At 34.9% G+C, this 25,082-nt stretch overlaps 3 protein-coding genes across 5 annotated transcripts; 2 read left to right on the top strand and 1 right to left on the bottom strand.

Moving 5' to 3' along the window:
* Positions 1-6,188: 6,188 nt before the first annotated feature.
* Positions 6,189-7,883, top strand: LOC107954178 (cyclin-dependent kinases regulatory subunit 1). 3 transcript variants are annotated; one of them, XM_016889666.2, is made up of 4 exons: positions 6,189-6,454; positions 6,571-6,698; positions 6,838-6,898; positions 7,487-7,883. In XM_016889666.2, exons 2-4 carry the CDS (start codon positions 6,646-6,648, stop codon positions 7,637-7,639), a joined length of 267 nt encoding a protein of 88 aa, XP_016745155.1. In that variant the 5' UTR covers positions 6,189-6,454; positions 6,571-6,645; the 3' UTR covers positions 7,640-7,883. The 3 variants fall into 3 exon arrangements, with proteins under 3 accessions (XP_016745155.1, XP_016745154.1, XP_040953501.1); XM_016889665.2 differs by having other exon boundaries at positions 6,225-6,454; positions 6,553-6,698; XM_041097567.1 differs by lacking the exon at positions 6,189-6,454 and having other exon boundaries at positions 6,553-6,698; positions 7,457-7,883.
* A 426-nt stretch (positions 7,884-8,309) lies between these two features.
* Positions 8,310-9,527, bottom strand: LOC107954177 (probable transcription factor At2g01370). The gene is made up of 2 exons (XM_016889664.2): positions 8,471-9,527; positions 8,310-8,385 (listed from the first exon to the last, which is right to left on the bottom strand). Exon 1 carries the CDS (start codon positions 9,260-9,262, stop codon positions 8,648-8,650), a length of 615 nt encoding a protein of 204 aa, XP_016745153.1. The 5' UTR covers positions 9,263-9,527; the 3' UTR covers positions 8,310-8,385; positions 8,471-8,647.
* A 2,961-nt stretch (positions 9,528-12,488) lies between these two features.
* On the top strand, positions 12,489-15,788 carry LOC107954179 (pheophorbide a oxygenase, chloroplastic). The gene is made up of 7 exons (XM_016889667.2): positions 12,489-13,075; positions 13,322-13,557; positions 13,675-13,801; positions 14,067-14,203; positions 14,584-14,743; positions 15,079-15,357; positions 15,448-15,788. Exons 1-7 carry the CDS (start codon positions 12,653-12,655, stop codon positions 15,700-15,702), a joined length of 1,617 nt encoding a protein of 538 aa, XP_016745156.1. The 5' UTR covers positions 12,489-12,652; the 3' UTR covers positions 15,703-15,788.
* The last annotated feature ends 9,294 nt before the right edge of the window (positions 15,789-25,082 follow it).

Here is a 25,082-nt window from a genome sequence, read left to right as displayed (position 1 = left end):
ACATACATTGGCATATGAAGCAGCTTCCACCCATTTAGTAAAGTAATTGACGACCACAAAGATGAATCGATGACCGTCAGACTCTTTTGGCGAGATCGACCAAATGACCTTCATGCCCCACATAAGGAGAAGTCATGTATCCCAATGATTCTTTGTAGGGTAAGATCCGTATCTCGACTTGTTCTACCATCCTTAAAAAGTTCGGAAACAGGCTACAATCTATGTCATCTTCAAACTCATGAGATCCCTCTAAACACATATCTCGCTCAAAAGAAGGTTCGAAATCTGTAGTAATACCAAAGACTTTAATAAGGAATATATGAATTTATGAATAATTATTTATACAATATGATCATGAATGAATAAAAGAATGATTGTGGAAGAAAATCCAAAATAATGAAAGAATAATTATTCAAAAAGAATGAAAAATATTGGCTCAAAAATAAATGCAAAGATATATTTTATTAGAATAATGACGTTCAGACATGAGCCTTTTTCACAAAGGAATTTCTATCATTTTTAGGCTAAAAACAACAAAAATGTTCTGAACATTACTCTAAATAAGCTCTAAAAACCACAAGAATTTCTTTCACAGTTCAATTGCTTAGAACACTCCAGATTTATAAGGGCGGATATCTAACAGTGTCCCTTTTCGTTTGTGTCCTCATATATGTCATTGATGTGAACACTTCCCATCATTATGTGCATATTTTTCTCTTCTTTAATTTCCTCACAAAGCTTCATCTCCTTGTCGTCCATCATGCCCTGAATCAAGGCCTTGAATTTCACACTCTCTTGGGTCTCGTGCCCCTTCTCGTGATGGAACACACAATGGTTCATTGTCTTTCCATGGTTTCCTCTTGAATCAGAAATAACTAATCTCATTCCTGCCCTCACGTCTACCCCATTATCAATATGATTGGGTAGTGGATTTTCTGCACTAGACGAGTCATCAAATCTGACAACACCCATGTTAATGAGTCTTTCAACCAGTTTCTTGAAGGCGGTGCAATTCTCTATTGAGTGCCCCGTAATTCCTGCATGGTATTCACACTGAGCATTTGCGTTATACCATTTAGAAAATGGAGGCAACATTGGTTTTTGGTGGAAATGGGACACCACATGCGCATTAAATAGGCTTTGATATAGCTCGCTATATGACATCGGTATAGGCGTGAACTGAGGCTTTTCTGTATTTGCCTTCGTGTAAGATTCTCGCTTTAAAGGACTCTGATGGCTGGTGGTTTCTGTCTTTGGCCGGCCCACAGCGATTGGTTTTAAGTGGCCCTTGTTATATCGGCCTGCATTATCCCCCTTATTCCCCTTTCTCTTTAGGGCCTTTATAGTATCTGAGTATTCTACCCTCGCCTATTTTATTTCTGTTGGATTATCAAGAGCAATAGGATTGACTAAATTGTTCTTCAGATTGGATCTTGAGCCTATCGGGCGATTCATTGGTGTTAAGGTATTGGTCTGATATTGCTGGGATTTGATAGTAAAGGGTGCCCCTTGTGGGTGCATATCTGGCTAGACACTTATTGGGATAAAATTTGAGGGATAATTAGGGTCTTCATTATCCTCCCCAAAGTGGACCACTGGCTTTCCTCATTTTCTAACCCTCTAGCCAATAACTGGGTTAACTGGTTTATCACATTGCTTTGGAATTCTAGCATCTGATCCTTCTTATTTTGTTGAAATTTGGTCAATTGCTCTAGCATCTGTACTTGCATATGCTCTATTCTCTCCAATCTTTGATCCATGCCTCCTGACTTTGCTTGGGTACTGTAACGGTGTTTGGCAAGTTGGTTGGTTTCCATATTAACTGAGGAATGATTTTCATCAATTAGGCTCTTTTAGTATACTTTAATGTTTATGATGTCATGCAATGCGAATGCATGCAATGAATGCATAAAGAGATGTTGATTCTGATTCAATTTCATTTAGAAAACTTTACTAGAAAACAAATCTCTTTACATAAAATGGATATTTATACGGCCTTGCCCTCATAGGCGCAGATATTCGATCCTCTTCTTCATTCGAGCGTTAAGATAAATCTCACGAATTCTTCAAAAAAACGTCTATTCTATCTCCTTTTTGCTCGATCCAGGCCGTAACTTGTTACTCACTCATCCTTGTGATGCTTGTTGGCTTCTTTTTAATAAGGTTCAACAGCTCTCGAATAATCTTTTCCATCTTGAATCATTGGGCAATGAAGCCATAGTCGTGTAATCTTCCATTAAATTATCATCCTTCTCTTATCATGTGTTCTTGGACCATTTTCGGACAGCCATATTGTCATCCACTTTATCAAGAAACCCATTTTCTTATGACAAGCTCTTTATTTAGCAACTGAACGTGAATCAAAACCTCTTTTTTAAGATGCAAATGCAATGTAATCATAATAAAACAACATAAAAAACAAGTTAGTACAAAGTAAAAGAAAATGAATAAAGTACCTATTAGTACAAAGTAAAAGAAAATGAATAAAGTACCTACTCGGGTGACCTCTAGGGGTTTGGCATAGTTCTACCTAAGGCAAGTTCCTAAGGTTCATTATATGAGGTTTGGCTTCTAGAGCAAGGGTACCGAACCAACAGATTCCTCGATCTTCACCCATTATAGACTCATATAGATCAAGTTCAGTTTCAGAGAATACATTTTCCCTATGACTATACGGAGATGAAAATCTCACGAAGTCATAGGTACCGATGTACTCCGAAAGCAATCCACTATCCTATACGGAGGTGAAAACCTCACGAATGAATAGTTTCTCACTCCCACTTAAAAGGGTAAAATCATTCAACTCATGTAATGTGTAATGCAAACAATATTTAAACACATTAAGCAAGAAGATAATGAATGCAAAAGGATATCATGAATTTTTTAAAAAATATTTTCTCGACCATAAGATAAAAATTAATCAACTTTGTGGCTCGACTCTCTTATGTTTTTTAAAAAGTCCCCAGCGGAGTCGCCAAGCTATCGAAACCATTTTTTATTTTTGGAAAAAAACAAAAATTAGTTGTCGACTTAAAAAAAAACAAAAATTGAGAGTCGCCACCAATCTTTTATTGAGGTGTGATTGGATCACCTAAAAGAATAGCTTTGGTCTACGAGTTTTAGAAAAACGGGTTCGAGAGTCAGTTATGTACGAGGAAGGATTAGCACCCTCGTAACGCCTAAAAATTGATACCAAATTGATTAATTAATGTCTTATAGTCGAGAGTTTAAAAAAATACTATCCTTAGTTAAATTAAATTATTTATTAAGACTTTCTCTTTTTGAAAAGAAAAATATCACACTCAATGCGTTAGGGCACAACATTTTATTCTTTTCAACATGAGTTGGTCCAAAAAAACTTGTATAAAATTTAAGAAAATATCTAATTGTTTAAAATTTATGAAGAAATCGCAACCCAATACGTTATGGCACAATTTCTTAAAATCTCAAACATTCAATATTTCCTTTATTTTTTTAAAAAATCTTTGTCTCGAGAAAACAACGTGTCACATCCAATACGTTAGGACACAACATATTGAATTCCCGATGACAAGTTTTATTTTGTTTGATTAAAAAAACATTCTCAATAATTAGTTTCAACGAAGAAAATTGGAACCCAATACGTTAGGACTCAATCTTTTCGAAGATTCTAAATACGAGCATTGCCTTTGTTTTTGAAATTTTCCATTTTTGTGATTTTGAGTAAAAACGATAGAATGTTTCATTGAATGTAAAATACAATAATGAATACAACAATGGCATATAAACAAATAAATAAACGAAGTTAATGTACATAAAAAATAACCAACGACATGCAGAGTATCAAATAGATGAACAATATATAAATGAAAACATAAATCGATAAACAAATGAAGGAAATAAACAAAAAAAATATAAAGGAAAAAAATACAAAATATATACATTGAAATTAGGAAGAATAAAAGACGTAAACATAACTTACACATAAAATTTAGGGTTATAAAACTTATATATATAAAATACATAATGCAATAAAGAAATATATATAAATTATAAAATATGCGTTAAAAATATAAGTATGTATTTAAGCATTTTCAAAAATAAATAAAAAAACATAGATATATATGTATATATATAAATATAAAAAATATTTATTAGAAAAAATATATAAATATATAAATGTAGATATAAAAAAGAATAATAATTATATACATATACAGATTATAAAAAAAGATAATTACATATATATATAAAACAAATAATAATTACATATATTGAAATTAATTAATAAAAAATAAATAAAAAATGACTAAATTGAACTGTAGATAAAAAAATCTGGGGCAAATCCGCAAATAAGGGAAGTCACAAGGACTAAATTGAACGTGCAAATTACATATAGGGATTGGAAGGGAAATTTTCCATTCTCCTCTAAACGGTGTCGTTCAGTCAGGATCGAATTGAATTTAAAAAAAATTAAAAGGGTAAATTTAAAAATAAAAAACTTAATTGTAAAAATATTAAAAGGCGGAGGGGCTAAAAGTGCAATTTACCCCTCCGATTAAAAACACGCGGATCCTATCCGGGTCGGGTTGATTTTGGATCGGTCCAGGCTTAAACGACGCCGTTTTAATCATTTAGAACCGCTTCCAAAACGGTACCGTTTAGTACCCCAATTTAAACTAAAATTTTCTGAAAACTTTCATTTTCACGCCCTTTCAAAAAAAAATTTCAAAACCCTATTTTGTTTTCTCTGCTCAGCCTATGGCGCCGGCGAGCTCGCGCGGTGGCTCCGCCACATTCCACCGTAGCACCGCTGTGCCGGAGGGCCAAAACCTAAATCCCCTTTTAGATCCCTCTTCCCCCTGTTAAAAAAAGGAAAAAAAGATTTGGGTATTTCAAAAAAAAAAAGAAAATAGAGAAAGAGACGAGGGCCTTTCGGCCTCTATTTTCTCGGTTACGATCGGAGCGGAACGCTAAAGGGTTTTCGTGGCTCTGACGACTGGAGAAGACCTCCGATGATAGCGCACGACCCGACCTCAGGTATGTTCAACTCCTCTCCGTCTTATTATTTTCTTTTATTTGTACTAAAATGCGAGAAAGAAAATGAACTTAAAAAGAAATAAAAGCTCGAAAAAATATCAACCTTTTGATTTCTTGATTGATCTTTGTACCCTCTTAGTATTTAGTTGTTTGTGAAAATACTCGTGTTTTTTTTATTGATTTCTGAATCTTTTTTACAGTGATTAAGATTGCTTTTGTAGCAATCATGAAACAAGAAAAAGAAATCTTTCTATATCTGCTTGATTCGATTTCAATATTTTCTTGCCATATACTGCTTTGTTTCTTCTTTGCTTTGCAGGTACGAGGCTCGTGCGAGGCGGCGCGGATGCTTTGGTGGTTGTGGCGGCTGAAGATTAGAAACCCTAGGGTTTCTGATGATTTTGGGCCATTGGTTTTGGGCCTCTGTAGTTTGGTTTGGGCCACATCGGCCTGTTTGTATTTTGGGCCTTTTACCCGGGCCAAAATTGGGTATTACACATATATTTTCTTTTGGTAAATAATTGGAATAAATCTCAAAATTATACATTAATTTTGTTTCGATGTGCAATTTGATACATAAATTTTAATTTGGTGTAATTGTACACATGAAACTTTGATTGTGGTTCAAATGTATACAAGAAACTTTAGTTTTAACTCAATCATACACCTTTCAAGAAATAAAGGCATCGATTTATTTTTATATGGGATAAATATAATTATTTTTGTATGCAATATATAAACATAAAATGATGCCATATTAAAAAGTTGTGAGAATTGAATTAAATCAAAATTTCATGAATAAAATTGCATAAAATCAAAGTTCATTTATACAATTATATATTAAACCAAAGTTCATGTATAGTTTTTAAATTTATTCCTAAATAATTTCATATGTAAGATATTTTAGGCATAATGACTAATTTGGGCTTTAAATTTTACAAAATAAATCATTTTAGCCATCATCCAATTTTTGGTCTCTTTTAACCCTAAAACTTACGTTATTTTCAATAAAAAAGTCCGATCATTTTTTCTTTGACAAAAATAAAATTTTAAGGAATAAGAAAAGAAAAATTAAACAAATTATTATGCTCAAAGATATATCCTTAAATTTTTACCTTATTTGCTTGATATATAAGAAAAAAAAACATACACACTTTTTTAGGATAAGCAACTTGACATTTTAAGTTTGAATTTTATTGTAAAAAGGGAAAGATAAAGCGATTATTTATTATTGCTCTTCCAAAAAGCGGGAGAAATTTAAAATTTGAAATTCAATTTTTTTTATTCTTTAGTTATTTAAAAGCCATAAAGGAATTTTAGTCGTACCTCACTTCCTTCGTTCCTTCCTCTCCAATTTATTTTTTCTTTTGAATAATCCCAGTTTTCCAATCCAATCTCAGCTCTCCGTCTCTCTTCATTTTCACACTCTCTCAAGGTACGCCCAATTTTCCCCCCTTTTTTTAAATGAAAGACTGTATAATCTTCGATGATTTATTTATCTCTTTTTTTTTCTTCTTTTTTTTCCCTTTTCAGTTGCTTCGCTTTTTGCAGATCGAATCCTGAAATTGAACTTGGATCTCTATCGGAACAAGAAAACCAGTTGTCTCTTTTAACAAAATCAAAATAATGGGTCAAATTCAATACTCTGAGAAATACTTCGATGATACTTACGAATACAGGTAACACATAATTTCATTTCATTTCACTGGTTTTTGCTCTCCTGTTCATTCTGTTCGATATTCAGAAGGCTAGGTTTTGATGGTTTTTTTTTTAAAATACCTTTTTTGGCGATCTTCTTTTGTTTTGGTGATCATACAGGCATGTTGTTCTTCCTCCTGAAGTGGCCAAACTTCTCCCTAAGAGTCGCCTCCTCTCTGAAGTATGTTTTTTTGCTTCTTAGGGTTTTACTGACATATCATTGTTGTTCATTTTGCCTTTTTGTTTAGTTTCAAATTTGAATTCAGAACTTGTTTAGTTTAATAACTCCCATGAATGATTAAATTTGATAACGAATTACTTATAACCACAATTACCGGGTCTGATTTGATTGTCCATGAATCATGAACATAATTGGCTTTCAATATACCAAATCATTGCATTCATTGTTTGGGTCTTGCTGAAGTAGATCAGTAAGCATAAACAGTATTCCAATGTTGTACTGAAGGAAAGCATGCTTAATTCTTCCTATACTTGCTCATATGTAGCACAAGCTTAAGATTTCTTGGTTTTGTCACGCTTATCATATAGTGTGCGGTATATTTACACCAATTGGCACAGTTTTTGTGTAAGATTGGAATGTATTTAGTGCTCAATGTCATCTATTGTTGTTTTTCCAAAGCATTAGAGATGCAATTTATGGTTTGTTTTGTCTATATTTGCTTTGGTTTGAAGCTAATAGTATTATCCTGTTATCTTCATTAGTTTTTGGGTTCTCCAGGTTTGATTTTGGTTCATGGTCTTGTTGTAGAATGAGTGGCGTGCGATTGGAGTACAGCAGAGTCGTGGTTGGGTCCATTATGCTATTCATCGTCCTGAACCACACATCATGTTATTCAGGAGGCCTCTTAACTATCAGCAGCAGCAGGAGAATCAGGCTCAGCAAGCTATGCTTGCCAAGTAATTAAAATAGCTTTTGGTATTTTGAAAGAAAAAGGGAGGAAAACCCGAATATGGTTATATCTGCATAAACAGGTTGGATGTTATGGAATTCCTGGATTGTTTTCTATTATATAGTTCTCTATGGTGGAGAATTACCATGTTTAGGCTGGTTGCTTCTTACTGTCTTTTCTGATGACCTAATGTATGTCATTGGTACTCTCTGCATTCTTAGATATATAATTAAAATGCTAAAAGTTTGTGTTGAAGTTTGATCGATTTCTGTAATTCCATGTCTCTGTGTTCAATCTTTCCTTGAGATAGCCCCTCTTACAAGAAAGGCCACCAAGCAATTTGTGACGGAAAATTTCATTTTCCAAAACCCTAACTTGATTAAAAAAGCATCAGATTGTTTTAAGTTACTAGATTAAAAGCCTAAAAAGCGAGTTTTTAAACTCAACTTCGATAATGTTTTATTAAGTGCTAAAGGTATCTAAAAATATAATTACAAAAAAGTATTGTTTGTAGACATATTTTTTTACCAAAACCAAGGTTTGATCTTGTGAAAAAACCCTATTCCCTCTCTCTGCCTCCTTGAAAGGTTCTTTTGACCAACTCCTTCCCATTTCGTAGAAAGAAGGAAAAAGATAAGTAAGAACTGTTTATGTGCCCTAAAAACAGTAACACCAGCACCATCTAAAAAGGGTCTAACAAAATAAACTCACAAGCTACAGAGTGTACAAATTTTCACATGAGCCAAAATGCAGCTACCTGCTTAAACACAAAAAACTAGGTAAAATGAAAATGGCATCCAGCATTTGTATCACTGATTGAAATGAAAATCCGGAAATCATACCCTTCAACTTCATTTACAACATTTTGGATTAATGGGGTCTTCACAAGTAAACATTGTTAAACCCCAAATTTGTTCCTCCCTTTGCACTTCAATCCTCCATGCCCGACCAAGCATCAAAATTCAAGTACTATAATAAATAAAAAAAACACAACCCAACTAGAAAGAGTCAGAAAGTAATTAAACCCCATTTGCGGACCCATTTCCCCCCATTACCTCCATAATCTGCTGCTGTATTAACTCAGCCTTCTTAGCCACCAATTTAGCTTCTTCAACCTTCAACATCACCCATTCTTGATCCATCTTCCTCAACTTCTCCTCTTCCACTCTCTTCATCTTCTGTTTCCACACTTCATTTTCGGGCAAAACCTTGGAAAACTCAGCCACCAGGTATGGAAACTTGTCCAATTTCTCGACCCCATCACCTCCCATTTCAATAGCCCCTTGATCTTCTGACTTGCTATTCTTCTTTCTGGGTGTTGCTTTCTTGCCCCAAATTCTTTTGGAAAGCTTGAATATTCGCCGGTCGTGATGGTTCCTTACCAGGGCTCTGTTCCTTGCATGGTTGTGGTGCTTGTCTCTGAGCCTGCGGATCTTGTCGGTGATCTGGGAGACGGTGAACCTGTGGTCGAGACGCTTGATGATGCGGTTGATGGTAGAGGTACCCACGGTGGTGATGGGCGGAGGAATGGATTTGGTGGCTCTGATTAAACATTTGAGGATCTGGATTTCGTCTGATTCGCTGAAAACCCTGGATCGGCCGTTTGGAGCGGTGGAAGGAGGGGTAGTTGACATTGCTCAGTGTGTGAGGGTTAGATCTACAGAGGATTGACAGTTCCTTTTCTATTGTTAAAAATGAAAACCTAATGAAATTGGAATCTGAAACTAATTTCCTACTCGTACTATATCATTTAATTAAATGGAAAAATTCCTAGAAATTGAATATCCCTAGAAATGAACCTACGCCAATCCTTATTCTGAGTTGATGAATGGGTGAAACCACAATCTAATTTCTTATGCCATTCAACCAAAGTCCCTCCCTCTAACAACAATTTAATATTTCATTTTTGGGTAAACAGTAACTTAAAAAAGGATTCATATACTATTTACTACCTGATTTTGACTTCCGTTTTCAATTTGGTATTTAACTTTATTTTTTCTCAATTTGGTACTTGAGTTTTTTCAGTATCCGATTTGATTTTTGAACTTTATATTTTGTCCCAATTAGGTATTACATGTGTCCATTAATCACTGGATTGTTTTGTCTGAGCACCAAATTGAATTAAATATTGAAGATTAAGCTAGAAAAATCAATAATGGGAAAAAGCCAATCGGGGTGAGGAGAAGGCGTCCACCCCATTTAATTTGGTTGTTTAAATATTTCATCACTCTCTTAAATCTTTCCTTAAAAAAGCAAAAAATTGTGTTGGTTTTTGTTGATTTGTGAAAGACTTTGATGCTTTGGTGATGAGGTTAGGATGGAGTGATTTTAAGTTCTTTTCTTTCTATTCCTTCTGCTTTTGTCATTTGCAATACAAAATGGAAGAAAACAGAAGCAACTGCAACTCAAGATTTTGGGTTGAATAAGTAGAGCTGGTGTTGGGCTCATTTCAGCAGTGTTGTCCATTAACAATGAATGTTTTTTAAAATGGGTGCTGACCTACATTTTCACTTTACTTTCTGCACCATGATGAGTGATGGCTTGTAACAACTGCTGAAATGTGAAACATCTGAACTCTCTCACCTTCTCTTTACATTGTCTGTAATGGACAAGTTAAATTAACTCACCAAGTTTTTTGTGGAATATTTATATTCCTATTAACTTGCCAAGGTTGATGCAGGGTATCAATGAGGTTGGAAAAAGAGGAGGGGACGTTGACAAGGAAGGCCAGTTCACCCATGTCGGTGTCGAGAGAAGAGTGAAAGAGAGGCTTGAGGGGAGAGGATTATGGCTTGGCTTTTTAGGCTTTGTTGGAAGGAAAGGAGAGAAACCCCTTTTCTATATTGTGCTTTGGGGGTATTTTTAAGAGAGGTGATGATTTTTGGGTGATCACCTAGAGAGTGCATCCGTTAATAAGGAATGACTTAATAGAGGACTTGATCGAGTGGTCAAAAATGGATGGTTCCTTCCATGGGGAATAGTCGGTCATTAAGTGACCATTTAGACAGTACAAGGCGAAGGGTTGCTCACGAGTCTCTCTGGTTGGTTTTCACGTTGCCACGTGCCCCGTTGAAGTAAGGGTACAACAATTCCTAGTAACTTCTCATATTATATTATACTAGTTTTTCCATCTCAGAATTTAACTAGTTTATAAATAAATTTAAGTTTAATTTTATTAAATAATTATTTTCTTACACAATGTATACTTGTATCCATATTCCTTCAATGATCCTTAAATCAAAGAAAAAAGACGCTTAAGCATATTTGATAAGTGCTAAAAGTAACATGTTTTAACCTCATTCTTAATGCTGCTTGGGTGATTATCCGACGTTAATTGTGGATTTTATGCTCCTAATCCTTTATATTCATGTTTTGATGCTTAACAGAGCACTTGGGAGCAAAAGAAGCAAAAATCATAGCGTCAGAGAAAGTTACAGGAGCCACACAGGTTGGACTATTCCACACAGCTATGTCAATTTCGTAAAATTAAGCACCGAACAACGGAAAATCACGATTTTTAGGTTTTTCGAGCATATGACAAAAATAAGAAGATAGAAGGGAGTCGTCATAGAATATTTAAAAAAACAACTCGAAAAATACTATTGAAGCCGACTTTGAAGAGATTTCCGTCAAGATTGAAGATTTCCAATTGATTTCTTAAGAAGCCATCATGAGTTTCTTAGTTTTTTTCGATTATATTGTATTTTGGATGTTTTTATTTTCAAGCATGAACTAATTTTCTAAATTCCTAGGGGAGAAGAACCCTATGATGGACTCAGTCGTTTGATTTTGATTTTACGTAATAAATACTTAGTTTCTTGTTCTCAATTATGTGTGTTTAATTCTTGGTTTGATATTTTTAGGTTATTGATCCATATTTAATGTGCTTAAATCGGTGGTTGAATAAAACTTGTTTAAGAGTATATCTTGTGTAATTGAGTGGAGTTGAGTGGAGTTGCATGCAATCCTAGAAATAGGGTAACATAAATCTACCAGATTAGAGTCAAATCTAATAGGGGAATCCGTAATAAGAGTTAATACGATAATAGGAGTTTTAATTAGGAATAAATTTTAATTAATCAAACTAGAATCAGTTGTTCTTATGCTCAAAAGAGATATTAGTATAATTTAGAGATTTTTACAGATCAATATACTAATTAAAGAAATTGCGTAATTTAAATTGATAGTGACAAATAAAATCTAGGTGAACTCTTTCCTGTTTATTGTTTTGCTTATTGGTTGTTAATCGATTACTTTCATGATTTGTTTTTATTGTGTTAATTAATTTTAGTTTTAATCAATCACTAAAATTATTCGGTTAAATAATAGAAAGATAGTACTTAATAGTACTTTTAGTCTTTGTGGGAACAATATTTTTACTTGCCTTAGTCAAATTTTTAGTTAGTTTTGCGACACATCAATATTTGAATCAACATCCTCGTCGTTTCCATAATAACAATGATGCCAATAAAGCTAAAGCTCAATCAACATTAAATAATTATCATTAAACTTAAAATTTTATGTAAAACATGAAATAAAACAAAATATGATAAACTACAATGTAAAGGAATGGTTGTCCAAGTTCTCCACCTAGTTTTTCTTAAAATAATTATAGAAATTATTAAGAACTAACTCATTAAATTGATTAACTAAAAATATCAATTTGGTTAAGAAGATAAAAATGTGTGGTTAGGTGAAAATATATTAAGAGGGGTGAATATTTTACTGTACACAAACATAGTTGTGTGGTCGGTATGAATCCCACCGCGTCATCTAAAAAAGTCTATTACGTGTCATTATTTTAGTGGTCGGATGAGAATTGGGTAATAGGCAATAGACGGAGGATACATTTTCCGGGGACGAGCGAGTTGGATAGTTTTAGGCCTTTCTTTCGCTGTCTATTAGAAATAGAAAACTTGCACGCAAGTGTTTCTCCTCCTTCTTTTTCTTTCTTTAAAGAGAATCAAAAGGAAATTAAATAATTTTGTATGTAGAGAAAAAAGATCAGCATAGATAATTAAAAAATGGCGGTGTTTCTAGCTACCACTGTTTCTACTACTCGTATAGCCTCTTCTTTTATTGCGTCCTCACAAACAAGCAAACCCCAGGCTTTTATATCTCCAACCAAGAACAACCTCGCTCCAAGAAGAATCACAAGGCTTAAACCTCCCCACGTGGCAGCTCCATCATCAGCTGTAGCACCCTCACCGGATCAGAAACAAGACGAAGAGTATAGAGTTAGCGATGAGTTTAGTGAAGAGAGTTCAGATGCTAAGTTCTCGTGGAAAGATCATTGGTACCCGGTTTCTTTGGTTGAAGATTTGGACCCAACTTTACCAACCCCATTTCAGCTTCTGGGTCGTGATTTAGTGCTTTGGTTTGATAAATCAAAGAATCAATGGGTTGCTTTTGATGATAAGTGTCCCCATAGGCTTGCTCCTTTATCTGTATGTGCCTTCTTTCTCTCTATTCTTAAACCCTGTAAGCTCTAGTGAATATATTTTGCAGCATTTACACTTTTTTGTTTGCCCTATTGAACCTTCATTAAACATGTCACTCTGTTCAGTGCATAAGCTAAAGTTCAAATTTCCTTGGTTGCCCCTTAAATTTGGCTATTTGTATCTGCTACCAAATGAAAAAAAAATTGGGTTACTGGGTTCTGGGTTTTGATTGGTATCTTTGCAACTTTGTAGGAAGGGCGACTAGATGAAAATGGGCACTTGCAATGTTCATATCATGGATGGTCTTTTGATGGATGTGGATCATGCACTAGGATTCCTCAGGCTGCATCTCAAGGTCCTGAAGCTCGTGCTGTTCAGTCTCCAAGAGCCTGTGCTACTGTGTTTCCTACAATGGTGTCTCAAGGTTTGCTTTTCGTTTGGCCGGACGAGAACGGGCAGGAAAGAGCTAGTGCCACCAAGCCCCCAATGTAATTCACTGCATCTAATTTTAGTATATGTTTGTTGTTCAAACTACTAGGTTAAGTACTAAACCAGATGATATAGTATAATATATCTTGACGAAACATCATTGCTATGGTTTTTAGGTTACCTGATGACTTTAAAAAACCCGAGTTTGCAACCGTTAATATTCAGCGTGATCTGTTCTATGGTTATGATACCCTCATGGAGAATGTCTCTGATCCTTCCCATATTGATTTTGCTCATCACAAGGTACTTTTACAAGCTTTATTATATTTAGTTTACATACATGGTTTAGATGATATCCAAAGATCCATCATGGTATACTGATCGCTTGAAGAATCCATTACTTTTCAAGTCAAGCAACTTTTAAGATGAACCTTCCTTATAAATTTTAAGTTTTCAATAGGGCTTTAACAATGCTGTTTCAGTCCCTACTCTTAGTTTTCGAAATAAATACAAGCATCAAAATATAATTCATTTTATTGCTGATAAATCTTGTGCTTTGTCAACATAGGTTACAGGGAGGAGAGACCGAGCTAAACCTCTTCCGTTTAAGGTGGATTCTAGTGGTCCTTGGGGCTTTGGTGGATCAAATGATGATAATCCCAAGATCAGTTCTAAGTTTATAGCACCATGTTATTATATAAATAAGTAAGTCTGTCATCCTTGTTTAAAATTTAAAATTTCAGTGCATCTTAAACTACTTTTACAAATGGACCAACATGCCTTAATCCCACACTATATTTGTAGTCTGCTACAAGAACCAATACATAGAAACATTTAAGTCGGTTACATGAATCCTTATCCTCCAATCATCCCTATCCACCACCATCTTATCACTCCAAATAGTTTCATATCATTATTTTTCTCCTTCAAGAATATCCTTTTCGGTCTCCCTTTCAACTTGTTACATGTATAAAGAGGCAAATGCAGCTTAGATCAGTTAATAAATTGTTGTCTTTTGTATTAATGTCTTTCAAAATTTTATGGATCTTCCAAATTTATGGTACTTGTACTATGATGCTCTGCAGAATAGAGATAGACACGAAACTTCCTATAGTTGGTGAGCAGAAATGGAAGATATGGATATGTTCGTTCAATGTACCGATGGCTCCAGGGAAGACTCGATCAATCGTTTGTAGTGCTCGAAACTTCTTCCAGTTTACAGTGCCTGGGTCTGCCTGGTGGCAGGTGAGTACTATTTCATTGTGCTTCTAATGCTTATTTTCGTGTCTGATATTGCAGTAAAATGAGGATCTTTAATCAAATATCTCTCTTTTATGATGTTGCAAATAGCCCTAGCCTTTCTTGTTTTCTATATGCGTTCTGTCAGAACTTCTTGTAAGGTTTATTCATCACGAACTATTTTATTTTTCCACGTATTCTGTGATATGCTTGCTTTAATTAGCATCCATGTTCCTAATCAAAGTTTCATGTTAAGGAAAAGCCTCGATTTTGGTACCCAAGTTTTGCTTCATTTCTGTATAAATTCTTTAAGTTAAATCATTCCCTGCTTCTCATGGCAGGTGGTTCCTAGATGGTTCGAGCATTGGACTTCGAACAAGGTCTATGATGGAGACATGATTGTTCTTCAAGGACAAGAAAAGATCTTTCTTTCAAAGTCAATGGAGAGTTCTGAGGACATCAACAAGCAGTACACAAAGCTCACATTCACACCCACACAAGCTGATCGCTTCGTCTTGGCATTTCGAAATTGGCTAAGACGTCACGGCAATGGTCAACCCGAATGGCTCACCTCGGTCGGCCAACAACCTCTCCCATCCACAGTATTATCAAAACGCCAGGTACGCTAAACTTAAAATTTACTAATATCCCCTGCCCCCTTAACAGCTTCTTTTCAAACATGTTCATGAACTTTTAATCATCATCTGCAGATGTTAGATAGATTCGAGCAGCATACGCTCAAATGTTCATCATGCAAACAAGCATACAAATCATTTCAAACATGGCAAAAGATCCTAATGGGTGCAACGGTTGCGTTTTGCGCAACAGCCAGCATTCCATCCGACATCCAATTCCGGGTAGTTTTAGCACTACTCGGAGTGGTTTCTGCTGGTTTGGCATATACATTGCATGAACTGGAAAAGAACTTCGTTTTTGTTGATTATGTACACGCTGAAATCGATTAGAACAAGTTTTGACTTTAACCATACTTGTCCAAGTAGTTAGAAGTTTACAGTGTATATATATAAATGTAATACAATTTTTTTATTTTTTTTAAAGTGTTTGATTTAAACTAAATATCATTTTGTATAAACCAAAATCTGCTGTCTTTTTCAATTAGCAAATGCCAGCAATTTATTTTTCAGTTTATAGTTAAAAGAAAAATGGGATTACATCATATAGCTTGGAAAACAATGTTGGATTTTAATGGGGCATTTATTTTCTGTCATATTTCGTAACTCATCCAATGTCATATTTGAACAAAATCTACGTTGATGGAAAGACCTGGAATGGCGATTATGATTAGTGAAATTACATAAAAATCGATTTTTAATAAAGTTGTGAATTATTTTTATTTTTTATATATAAATGTTTAAATAAATAACAAATAATAACAGTCTGCCTCTATGGCACGCTTTTTCTTTGAAATTTAGTCTGCTCAGATACCAGGATTTGAGTAGGAATCAGGTCGCAAATAAGCTTTGTCTTTGGTTTTCACGTATTCAATTGATAAAAAGTTTGTCAAATCTTGATCAGGTGAACTTAATTTTTTCGATCATCTTCTTTGTTGTTTCTGTTTTGTTTCTTCTTTAAATCGCCTTCAAAATCCAGGAAATTAGGGTTTGTACTGAACATCAAAACTGAATTAATGGAGAACGGTATGGCGGGGCTATGTCTTAACGATGAGGAAGAGGGCTGGAGGGTGGAAGGGGAATCAAAAGAAGACAAATTGAATTAAGAATTTTTGCTTGGTGGGGTGCTTTCTAACAGCAAGCACAGTTAATTTTCTAGCCATGAAAAATACATTGGCTAATTTATGGCATCTAATCGGCGGGGTGGTGATCTCAGATCTAGGAGAGAAGCGATTCCTGCTTATATCCTTTCATGAGGTCGATATCAACAGAGTCATGAATGGAGCACCATAGACCTTTAACAACCACCTACTAGTTTTCCATAGATTAATGGCAGACGAGAATCCAATGAAAGTGCCTTTGATTTATTCATTCTTTTGGGTTCAAATTCATGATATACCAACAAGAATGATTTCTGAAGAACTTGCAAAATAGTTTGGAGTATTCCTTGGTACTTTTGTCGAATATGATGCAAAACAAATCAACAAGGGATTTCGTGGGTATATGAGAATACGGGTTCAATTGGATGTGAGAGTCTCTTTAAAAAGAAAGAAGAAGTTAATAATTTCGTCGGGAAAACAATTCTATGCACGATTTCAATATGAGAAATTAGCTCTGTTCTGTTTTCTTTGTGAAAAACTCGGGCATGGAGATAGTTTTTGCCCTATCAGAATAACAATAGATTGCCAAGAGGTGGAGTTGGGATGGGATCTATTGTTGAGGGCACTAGGGAGGAGGGTTGTTACCACCACTAGTGTTTGGTTGATGGAAGAAGATGGGGGTTTTATTAGAGGAAGAGAAAGGGGGAAAGCATAAATGGGGGAAGCAAAGGGTGGGGTTCAGAGATAGAAGCAATTTCAGAGAGGACAATACATAAATTCAATATTGGGATTCAATTTGAAAGGAAAGCTGAATGAAGGATGGGGAGCTGGGATGAGAATAAGGAAGGATCTACAGGAAGACAAAGGATGGAAGAGGAAGAAGATATGCCAATAGAACGAAGTGATGGGGAAGAAAAGACCAAGGGTTTATCAAGAGGCGATTGGTAATTCAGAATCTCTAGAAAGCATGATGAAGTATGAATGTGCAAGTCACCAATCAAAACTGGTAGCCCTTTGGGCAGGCTAACCGACAGTAATGAAAATCTAAGTTGGAATGTCCGAGGGTTAGGGAGCCTTTAGGCGCAGAGAAGGCTTCAGCATGTGTTGAAAGCTAATAAACCCCAAGTAGTCTTCATTATGGAGACAAAACTGAACAACAAAATGATGGAAAGTGTTAGAAGACAATGTGGTTTTCAGAACGACATTGGAGTGTCAGTAGAAGGTACAAAAGGAGGGCTCAGTACGGGTTGGAAGGAAGGGGTGAATGTAACATTACGAAATTTTTCGAATAATCATGGAAATAGATGAAGATTCCACTATCAAACGATGGAGGTTCACTGAATTCTATGGATCACCGGAAGTTAGCCAAAAAGAGGAGAGTTGGAACTTATTAGAATCACTAGGTCAAGATCATAGCTTGGCATGGTTAGTGGGGAGATTTCAATGAAGTATTATACTTAGTCGATAAAAATGGGGGGGGGGGTAAGGGAGGAAGGGCGTATGCAGGCTTTTAGATAAATATTAAAACTTGTCAACTAGAAGACTTGAGATTTATAGGGGTGTGGTTCACATGAGAAAGAGCGAATTTTGCGGAGAACAATATTAGAAAGCATATTAATAGATATATAACAAATATGGAATGGTGGACGGTGTGGCTTAATTACAAAGTTTGGACATTCTTTCTCAAATCATTGTCCCTTGCTAATAGAGACAAAGTTGGACGATCTGGTGTTCTGAGCCCAAAACTTTAGATTTAAGCAATGGTGGTTGTTGGAAAACACGTGTGAAGAAGAAATTAGGCGTATTTGGAGATAAAGCAAAGGGGATGTTCCTCAAAGATTGACCGATCTTGGAAAAGGATTGCTACAATGGGCTAAATGTTTGAAGGATAATGAGGTAGGAAGAAGGAAAAGCTTGGAGAAAAGAATGTATGATATTATGGATGAGGAGCGATCTGATGAAGTGATAGGTGAGCTATTGGGATTGAAGGTGGAATTAAACTTGGAAATTGATAAAGAAGAACTTTATTGGGAACAAAAATCAAAAGCTAATTGGTTGAAGATGGGAGATCGTAATACGACCTTTTTCCATAAATATATCTTTCATAGAAGAAGGAGAAATCAAATAAAAGAATTAAAAAAAGAAAATGGCTCACTCACATTGGAAAAAGATGAGATGATGAATATTGCAGAAAATTATTTTTTAGAACTATTCATCACAGGAGGAGGAGAGATATTGGAAGGGGTGTGAGATGGAGTAAATAAATATATCACAAAAGATATGAATCGAGAACTGACAAAAGAGTACAAGATCGAAGAAATTATAAACGCCCTCAAAGACATGGAGCTCTTGAAAACGACGAGAGAAGACGATTTTCCTACAATTTTCTTCCATAAATTCTGGCATATATTAGGGAAAGAAGTGGGGGAGTATGGTCTCAGCATTTTAAACGGAGGTAACTTGTTGGAAACTATAAACTTAACATTGATAGTCTTAATTCTGAAAAAGTTGTGTCCAACCAGTTTAAAAGATTTTAGGACCATAAGCTTATATTTGGTTCTTTATAAAATTATATCAAAATCAGTGGCTAATAGATTTAGTCAAATCTTAAATAGTTGCATTGATGAAGCTCAAAGTACTTTTATCTCAGAAAGAATGATTACTGATAATGTTTTATTGGCCTATGAAATCCTACATACACTAAAACAAAAAAAGATTAGGAATGAATGGATCTTTTGCACTTAAATTGGATCTGAGCAAGGCGTACGATAGGATTGAACGAGGGTTTCTAAAAGAAATGATGATAAAATTAGGCCTTGCGAGTACATGGATAGAGTTTATTATGAAATATATCTCCTCCGTCTTTTATTCAGTTTGCATTAATGGAAAAGTGGGGGAAAGATTCAAGCCAATAAGGGGGCCTCAAATAAGGCGACCCGCTGAGCCTATATTTATTTCTTATTTGCGGAGAGCGTCTCTCTACCTTGATGAGGATGGCGAAGAATGAAAAACAATAAGAGGTGTAAAGGCAAGTAGGAGTGGGCTAGTGATAACTCATTTATTATTTGTTGATAACTGCATACTTTTTGGAGAAGCAACAGAAAGGGAAGCAAACGAGCTAATAAATATTCTAATTAAGTACGAAAAGAAATCTAGACAGAGCATCAACTTGGATAAATCGACAGTGTTCTTTAGCTCAAACTGTTTGACACAAGCAAAGGATTTGGTGACCTAAGTTTTACGTGTAAGAAGGGTAACGAATGTCGAAAGATATTTGGGATGCCAAGTATTGTGGGGAGGCAGAAACGAAAGACGTTTCAAAAATTTAAAAGACAGAATCGTTGAACGAGTGAACAATTGGTGCATTAAAACATTATCCCAAGGCGGTGAGGAAGTCTTTATTAGAAGTATTCTCCAATCTATACCAACTTACGCGATGTCATTTTTTTGTTGCCGAATTCATTATGTCAAGAAATGGAGCAAGTAATTAGCCGATTTTGGTGGCAAAAACAGAAAGGAAAAGAAAAGGGTATTCACTGGTGTAGTTAGGATAAGCTTTGCAAACATAAAGACAAAGGTTGAATGGGGTTTAGGAATCTTGCCAAATTGAATATAGCCCTTCTTGTAAAACAATGTTGGAGATTAATGGAGTACGCAAATTCGTTATTAACAAGAACTTTAAAAGCTAAATATTTTCCCAACAATGAATTTTTGCAGGCAGAATTAGTAAATTACCTTTCATATACCTAGAGGAGCATAGGACAAAAAAGAAACTACTAGGGGAGGGGATGGCTTGGAGGGTGGGAAGGGAGACCACATATCAACCTGGCAAGATGCTTGGGGTTCCTAGATTGGAGTAATATAGAATTAAAGAATCATTTAGGAACCATAGAGTTAGGAACCAACTTATTTGGAAGCGAGGAGGCTGCTGCAATACTTAGAATTCCTTTGGCACAACACCAACAAGACGACTCTAGAATTTGGAGTGGTGAACCATTAGGAGAATATACAGTGAGGAGCGATTACGGATGGTTAACAAAAGAGGAACCTAACCTAGATAGTGTTATAAATAATGATACAAACATTGGTAAACTTTTCTATAAAAAAATATAGCAAACAAACTTGCCAGGAAAATTAGAGATTACAAACTGGCGGATGTACAATGGATACATTCCAACTATGGGCAGTCTACACCATAAGCGGATTTGCAATACAGCTATATGCCCTTGCTGCATAACAGATACATTATCGACGGAACATGCCTTCGGGGATTGTGCTGCAGTACAAAAACATATGGAAAGAATTAGGGATCCAGATTACACAAAGGGACGAAGAAGTTAGATATCAACAGTGGATAAGAGAGTTACTTACCAATACGACAAGAATATAGAATAAGACTATTTTTTGTAGCATTTGGGCAATTTGGTCAAGGAGAAACAAGATCCTGCACGAGAAAAAAGTCTAATCAGTGGAGGACACAGTTTTTCTTATTTACAAATATGAGGGAATGGGAAGAGGTACACCACAAATTATTGGGTCAACGGATAGTAGAAGAACAGTGAGACCACTTGAACCAACCAGATGAAATCAAAATAAATTTTGATGGGGCCTTTGACAAACAAATATTTAAATCTGGAATAGGCATTGTATGTAGGGACTCAGAAGGAAAGATACTTTACTGTAGATTGGAAGTCAATAATCGAATCCCTACGACGTTTACAGCAAAGGCTTTGGCCTGCCTACAAGCGGTAAGAATGGGCTTGGATCTGAGTTACCAAAGGGTGGTGGTGGAAGGAAACGCCCTTATCATCATTAAAAAAATACAGAGAAATGAAAATGATAGATCAATGTTAAGCCCATACATTATCGATATCAAAACTCTTAGCAATTTCAACAAATGTAGATTTAGGCTGCGTTCTTTATTGCTTTTCAGATGCGCTTTTGCATGTAAAAGTATTTTTCCCTGAAAAGCAATAAAGAACAGACATCATTTCAGAAAAATTTTTAACTTAAAAAAAAAAACATTTTTTGGCGGATGGAGAAGTTAACATTTTTAACTTCTCCATCTGTCAAAAGTGTTTTTAGCTTCTATTTACATTTTTAACCTTTGTCTTCTCCCAAAATTTTTAGTATTTATTTTTGGTATATAAATATTATCCCTTTTTAAAACTTTAATCTAAATATATGTAATATTTTAATTTGTTAGGTTTATATTTTCTATGTTATGTTAATATATAATCTGAGTTATATATTCAAATACATTTTAAAATAAAATAACACAAATGTGTTAAAAGCATTAATTAAAAATAAAAAATAATTTTTAAAATATTACAATTGTGTCAATATCTAATTACAAATATTTAATTATTATATTTAAATATTTAAATATAGTTTATATATTCTAATTAAATTTAATACATAATTAATATTAATTACTTAGAAATATTTAAAATTAATATTATATATTAAAATATTAACAATAAGTTATGATAAATTATTTTTTACAATTTTGCTAAAATATCATAATATTAATTAATTTGAACATTATTTAAATACATATTTGTTACTTTATAATATCATATCTAAAATGGACATTTTATTTCTCAAAAGCACTTTTTGACAGCAATACCAAACACTCAAATTTTTTAAAAGTAATTCTCAAAAGTACTTTTCCACAATACTTTTCAAAAACACTTTTTAAAAGCAATGAAGAAAAAGGGAACAAAACGGCTCATGCAACAGCGCAAGAAGCTTTAAAGCTTAACAGAAGTACCTACATGGAAGGACAATCACTTAGAACAGTGATAACACCGGCAGTTAAAGATGCTAGAGATCTGGAACTATCATAGGGAAGAAAGAAGAAGTCGAGAATCTTGCCAACTGGAGGATTAGATGCATTAAAAAGATAATAGTCGGTGCTTAAATCTTTTCTTAGAAATGCTTGTAAAAGGGGAAGCGACTAGTCTTGGAAGGCTGGGTATTAAATGAATAAAATCTTTTCTTAGAAATGCTTGTAAAAGTTGTTTGTTTATTTCTTAGGATTTGTAAGGAACATCTTGGGCTTAGCCTATTAAATAAATAAAAAAATGTCAAAGCTAACTCTTAAACAAGTATGTGGTTAAGAGTTTTCTATTCGCTTTCAGGATAATGATATCTTTCTCAATTCGCAATGTTTAAGAATTGAAAATGTATAAAAATATTCCTGGTAGAGAGAACAACCATATTCAAGCACAGGAAATTAGGCCTTCATGGTCTACGGTTAATCAATTAATCGATGCAGAAACGTGTACCTGGGATAGAGCGCTGCTTCTAAAGATTGTTGATGAGAGTACAGTGGACCGAATTCTTGCTATTCCCATATCTGAAAGTCGGCCAGAGGATAGGTTGGTCTGGAAACATGAAGGCTCTGGGGAGTATACAGTCAAGAGTGGGTATCGGGTACTGATTGTAGATCATCTACAGCGTACTATTTACATGCCTGCTATTGATGAGGTTTACACAGATTTTTACAATGATTTATGGTCATTAAGTATTCCCGATAAAATCAAAATACACATTTGGAGACTTGTTAATAATCTGGTGCCGCATTTTGGTAATCTGGCGAGGAGAACCTTGTGTGTGGACACATATTGCCCGCTGTGTAAGTATGAACTGGAAGACACTAATCATCTGGTGTGGTCTTGCGATATTCTGCAACAGGTATGGGCGTTGTTTTCCATTAAAATCCCGTCGTTTGATGAGTCGATGAGCCACAAGATCCGCTTTGTTAATATGTTTTCTGCAGCAGATGTCCAACAAAAACGGATCATTGTAATTGCCATGTGGAGCCTTTGGTTCCATAGAAATAAGATTGTTCATGAGGGTATTAACTTTTCGATGCAGGCGGTGTTAGGGTTTATTCGGGGTTACGAACAAGATATTGGCCGGTGTCGAATGCTACTCTGTCCTACTCTTAGAACTAAGGTTAAAGGGATCTGGAGACCCCCAGATCTGGGTGTTATCAAATTAAATTTTGACGCAGCTTTTGTAAAAAAGAAGAAGACCGCTACAACAGCTGTTCTTGCCAGAAATGATACAGGCGAAATTGTAGGAGCAGAAACTTATCTGTTTGCTGACATCGCTGATGCGTTTGTGGCTGAAGCAAGGGCTTGTGAACGGGCATTGATTTTTGCAAGCAGTATGTGTTGTTGACGATTGATTGTGGAAGGCGATTCCTTGACAGTAATTAAAAACATTCAAAAGAAAGGGAAAGATAAATCAGTGATCAGACCAATTATTCATCACATTTACAACCTGGGTATGTGCTTTGAAGCAGTTTCTTACCTTGCTGTTCCCCGTGAAGCTAATGAGGCGGCCCACACACTGGCAATGGAGGGCAGGAAGCAAAAGGTTTGCGGGAGTTGGGTCCATGGAGTGCCGGAGTCGGTGAGACTGGCCGCTTTGAAGGACCGCTCGACTTGGTTCCAGAGGAGCTGAGTTCTTTTACTTTGGAAAGGAAACGGTTCATCCAAAGTTTCTTCTCTCATTATACATGGTTCGGGTTCGAAGGGCAAGGAGAGTTTGGCTGATATTGGGGCTGAGATTCTGCTGGTTTGGCTCAAGGTTTTTTTAGGTTTTGAATAGTTTTGTCTTTGTCGTTTGATGGATTACAGCTGTTTGGCTTGTCGTTTCTTCTTTCTGGTTGCTGACGTTTCTGTTACTGTTCACCTTGAGTTGATTTTCTAATATCAGTTTTATTTCACAAAAAAAAGAAAATGTATAAAAATAATAATGAAATATTTAAAGGTTTAACCCAAGCCTAAAGTCGCTTTATGATTACTTTATCGCTCTACTTTAATTATTAAATATTTTTTAAATATAATTTTTTTCTTTTATTTATATCTTCAGTGTGACAAAATCTAGTTCACCTTAAAAGATCTATACTTTTAACTATTTCTCATGAGGGTCCCACTTCTCGGACACATTCATTGTCTTAACATTCCTATGAGTTCATGTGAATCTCACTCACTAATTGTCACTCTTGATCTCAACTGTTATATCCTATTCGAAGTGATTAGAAGTATGTTCAATCGCCATACTACCTAGACCTATGATGGTAGACCACTTGTTCCTAATATATTAATGGAGACATAACATGTGACATCTCGAGATTGTAGCTAAGGATATAAAAACCTTTTGCTTTAACCTAAAAGGAGAGAATCTTTTCTTCTTTTTCTTCTTTCCTTCCTCCTCCAACAAGGTAACTCTCTGCTTTACATACAACGAGGTGAATCGTCCAACTCCACTTTCAATTTCGCTGTAGCAAATTTAAACATGAACAATAAATAAAAGTCATCTCATTTGCTAAAAATGCTTAATTTAGGATTTCAACAATATATTTTAATGGTTGTCAAGTCTCAATATATTTTATAATTCTATTTCTACAGGTTTATATATATATATATATATATATCGTTTTAAGTAGATATTGACAAGTTTGTTTATGTGCTTATCATATTACTTGTTATTTTTTGTCATATGATATTTTACAAGTTTACTGTTATGATTAAATTTAAAGAATAATTTATATGTTAATAACATGTCTTGATTCATAACATATTTTTGCAGTAAAAG

Source organism: Gossypium hirsutum, chromosome D07 (assembly GCF_007990345.1).
Source record: "Gossypium hirsutum isolate 1008001.06 chromosome D07, Gossypium_hirsutum_v2.1, whole genome shotgun sequence".
Taxonomy (NCBI): domain Eukaryota; kingdom Viridiplantae; phylum Streptophyta; class Magnoliopsida; order Malvales; family Malvaceae; genus Gossypium; species Gossypium hirsutum.
This window is presented reverse-complemented; position numbering and strand designations above follow the sequence as displayed.

Coding starts and splice junctions, on each gene's coding strand:
- LOC107954178 (XM_016889666.2), top strand. CDS start 6,646: ATGGGTCAAATTCAATACTCTGAGAAATACTTCGATGATACTTACGAA. Junction 6,699..6,837: donor GATGATACTTACGAATACAG/GTAACACATAAT, acceptor GTGATCATACAG/GCATGTTGTTCTTCCTCCTG. Junction 6,899..7,486: donor AGAGTCGCCTCCTCTCTGAA/GTATGTTTTTTT, acceptor GTCTTGTTGTAG/AATGAGTGGCGTGCGATTGG.
- LOC107954177 (XM_016889664.2), bottom strand. CDS start 9,262: ATGTCAACTACCCCTCCTTCCACCGCTCCAAACGGCCGATCCAGGGTT.
- LOC107954179 (XM_016889667.2), top strand. CDS start 12,653: ATGGCGGTGTTTCTAGCTACCACTGTTTCTACTACTCGTATAGCCTCT. Junction 14,204..14,583: donor CCATGTTATTATATAAATAA/GTAAGTCTGTCA, acceptor GATGCTCTGCAG/AATAGAGATAGACACGAAAC. Junction 15,358..15,447: donor CAGTATTATCAAAACGCCAG/GTACGCTAAACT, acceptor CATCATCTGCAG/ATGTTAGATAGATTCGAGCA.